Source organism: Nicotiana attenuata, unplaced genomic scaffold, assembly GCF_001879085.1.
Source record: "Nicotiana attenuata strain UT unplaced genomic scaffold, NIATTr2, whole genome shotgun sequence".
NCBI lineage: Eukaryota > Viridiplantae > Streptophyta > Magnoliopsida > Solanales > Solanaceae > Nicotiana > Nicotiana attenuata.
This window is the reverse complement of record NW_017683535.1, coordinates 4,224-7,540: the sequence shown is the minus strand read 5'-3', so window position 1 is coordinate 7,540 and position 3,317 is coordinate 4,224. Positions and strand designations below refer to the sequence as shown.

The following is a 3,317-nucleotide window of genomic DNA, read 5'->3' as shown; positions in this document are numbered from 1 at the left end:
TAGCACGATTCTGCATGGCTACGTCTTAAATAGGGGTCCTAAAAATGGTTATCTTCGCACTTGCTCCTGAGCCAAACTAGGACAATATCTCGCCAGTTGGGTCTAATGCCTTTTGCATTAGAGGCGTTAAAATGGGATATTGCATCTTTCAAAAATCTTTGCTTCTAAGCATGGCGGCTCAACGAATCTGGTGGCCTAATGCGAAATTATATTAAGAGGCCCTTAAATTTATTTTATAAAATATTTACACTAACAACAAAATTTACTTTTTTTTGGTTAAAATCAAAAACTTTATTTAACCAAGTAGAATATTTACAATCCCCTAGCTCTTTTGGACTCTTGAGCTAGTTCCTATACATCCTTTTGTAATCTATTGAAAGAAAAAAAAAATATCAAACTAACATTCTGTTATCAATACCTAGCTACTATTTCTATCTAGCTAGGATAACTATTCAGTTTTTCTAACTCTTTTCTCCATTTATCTACTTGCTGTCCTCGGATATGCAGCATTAGGACAATCTCTTTTATACTTTTGTTATATGTTGTCTCAATTCCTTGAAATCTTCTATTATTCCTTTCCTTCCATATCTGATATACCACTGCTGTAAATAGAAACACTAGTATTTCACCCTTTGTTCTATTCACCACCACCTTTGTTATCCATTCTATTTCCTCATCCCAGCTTCCTATCTGATGCTGTATTTCTATCCAGTTCAACATTGCATTCCACATATTTCTGGAGTATGTACACTCGGACAGTAAATGTTGAAATGTTTCCTCAGTGCCCCTGCTGCATATTACACAATCTTTGTTAACTGCTATACCCCATTTTTGTTGTCTTTCAACAGCAGTCAATCTTCTGTGTAGTGCCAACCAAAGAATGAATTGATGTCTTGGAATTGCTTTTGAGGTGGTCACTGATCTCTTCCAGTTACACTTCTGGTACTGAGGTCTTGAAGCCTTGTACAATTTTTCGATACAGAACTTACCTCCCTTACAATAAGAATTCAGTGTGTCATTTGGACAATTCTGCATGAATCACTCTCTTGCATAAAAAATCTTCTTGATTATCCAGCTTGCTTGCTTTGGAGTACCCATATTTCCAATATTCCTGTCTTTAATGTAGAAACTGTGAGTACCCATATTTTCAATATTCCTGTCTTTAATGTAGAAACTGTGAACCCATTGAATCCACAAGGTCTCCTTCCTCTCAGTTATGGCCCATAATAACTTGCATAGGGCAGCCTTATTCCAGTAATAGAGATCTAATATATTTAATCCTCCTGCTGATCTTGGTCTGCATATAGTGTCCCAGGCAACCAATGATCTCCTAGAATGCTCAGTACTTCCAGTCCACAAGAAAGTTCTACAGACTGCAACTATCGGCTTGATGATCTTCTTAGGAAGTAGAAACACCTGTGCCCAATCTGTTTGCATCTCAAAAACCACACTCTTTAGCAGCTGCAGCCTTCCACTATATGACAAAAACTTAGCTGTCCAGCATTTTATTCTTGCTGTTATCTTCTCAACCAGCGGCATCCATCGCTGTGTAGACAGTTTTCTTGAAGATAGTGGCACACCTAGATACTTGAATGGAAGCTCTCCTAATGTGAAATGCATCTCCTCTAGTATCTGGTCTGTAAACTCTTTTGAGACTCCAGCTATATATAGAGCACTTTTATCCATGTTTGCCTTCAATCCTGACATCTCAGAGAAATGATTGAACCTCCCTAGCATTAGCTAAATTGAAATCCTGTCTGCTTTACTACAAAGGATCAAATCATCTGCAAAACAAATATGTGTTATATTATTTTTAGAACAATTTGGGTGATGGTTGAAATCTGGATTTTGATTCAGCTTCTTCAAGGATCTGTTTAGGTATTCCATCACCAGCACAAACAAGTAAGGAGACATAGGGTCTCCTTGTCTTAGTCCCTTTTGGGCTTGGAACTTTTCTGTTAAACCCCCATTTAACAGCAAAGAGTAATTGACTGTCGTCACACACTCCATTATCAGATTTACAAATCCCACAGGCAGTCCAAATTCCATCAGAATCATTTTCAAAAAAGGCCATTCCACTGAGTCATATGCTTTCCTTATATCAACTTTAATACAACACCTAGGAGACACCCCTTTTTGATTGTAACCTTTCACCGATTCATGTGCTATAATTACATTGTCCAAAATGTTCCTTCCCTCTATGAATGCAGACTGAGCAGGCCCCACAATAGAATCTACTACCAACTTCAATCTATTTGTGATGATCTTTGCTATTATCTTGTAGAGGGTCGTACAACATGCTATTGTCTAAATTCTTTGACAAATTTTGGTCTTGTAACCTTTGGCACTAAGGTCACAGTAGTACAGTTTATACTCTTCAACATTTTACCTCTCATGAAGAATTCTGTAATTGCCTTCCTGGTTTCATCTCCAATTACACTCCAATAGGTTTTGAAAAATTCAGCAGGGAATCCAGCAATTCCTGGTGCCTTCTCATCTGGTAATTCTCTCACTGCTTCATCAATTTCCTCCTCTGTTACTCTGACACTAAGAAGTTGTTGTTGCTCTTTGCTAAGACATGGCCCATCCCTTGCAACTTCTATATCAATACAAGGCAGTTCTCTAGCTGATGTACCCAATAGAGACTGAAAGAATCCTCTAAATTCCTGTTCTATCTTAGCAGTATCTGTCATCTTATTCCTTTGCTCATCAAATATTACTGATATCATGTTTCTTGATTGCCTGGCCTTCAAGTGAGCATGAAAGAACTTTGAATTTTGATCTCCTGCCTGAATCCACATTGCTCTAGATCTTTGCCTTAGTACCTGTTCATTTATACCTTCCCACTTTTCAATTTGTATCAACAGCTTCTTTTCTGTGTATATTAACGAACTGTTGAATGGATCTTCATTCATTTCTCCTTGGACTCTTTTTAATTGGTCTCTAGCCTTTCCTATTGTCTTCTCCAGTGAGTTCAGTTCTTTATTCATTATCTTTGTTCTCTCCTTTATCTTGTGCAACTTCTTCCATACTGAGAACATAGTACACCCTTCAACCTTTTGCCTCCATATCTCTTGAACAACTTCCTCAAACTTCTTCTGCTTTAGAAGCAAAGTATATAATCTGAATGGTTTAGGTAAATGATTTCTCATTACCTCAGTATTTATAATGATGGGGGAGTGATCCGAGACACCTAGCAATTCAAAAATTGCTTCTAGACTACTATAATGAGTTAGCCAAGAAGCATTTCCAAATGCTCAGTCTATGTTACTGTAAATTCTATCCTCAGCATCTCTTTTATTGCACCATGACCATTC

At 37.4% G+C, this 3,317-nt stretch overlaps 1 protein-coding gene across 1 annotated transcript; it reads right to left on the bottom strand.

Moving 5' to 3' along the window:
- Window positions 1–435: 435 nt before the first annotated feature.
- LOC109222065 lies at window positions 436–1,035 on the bottom strand. The gene has a single exon (XM_019386474.1). It carries the CDS (start codon window positions 1,033–1,035, stop codon window positions 436–438), a length of 600 nt encoding a protein of 199 aa, XP_019242019.1.
- Between the last annotated feature and the right edge of the window lie 2,282 nt (window positions 1,036–3,317).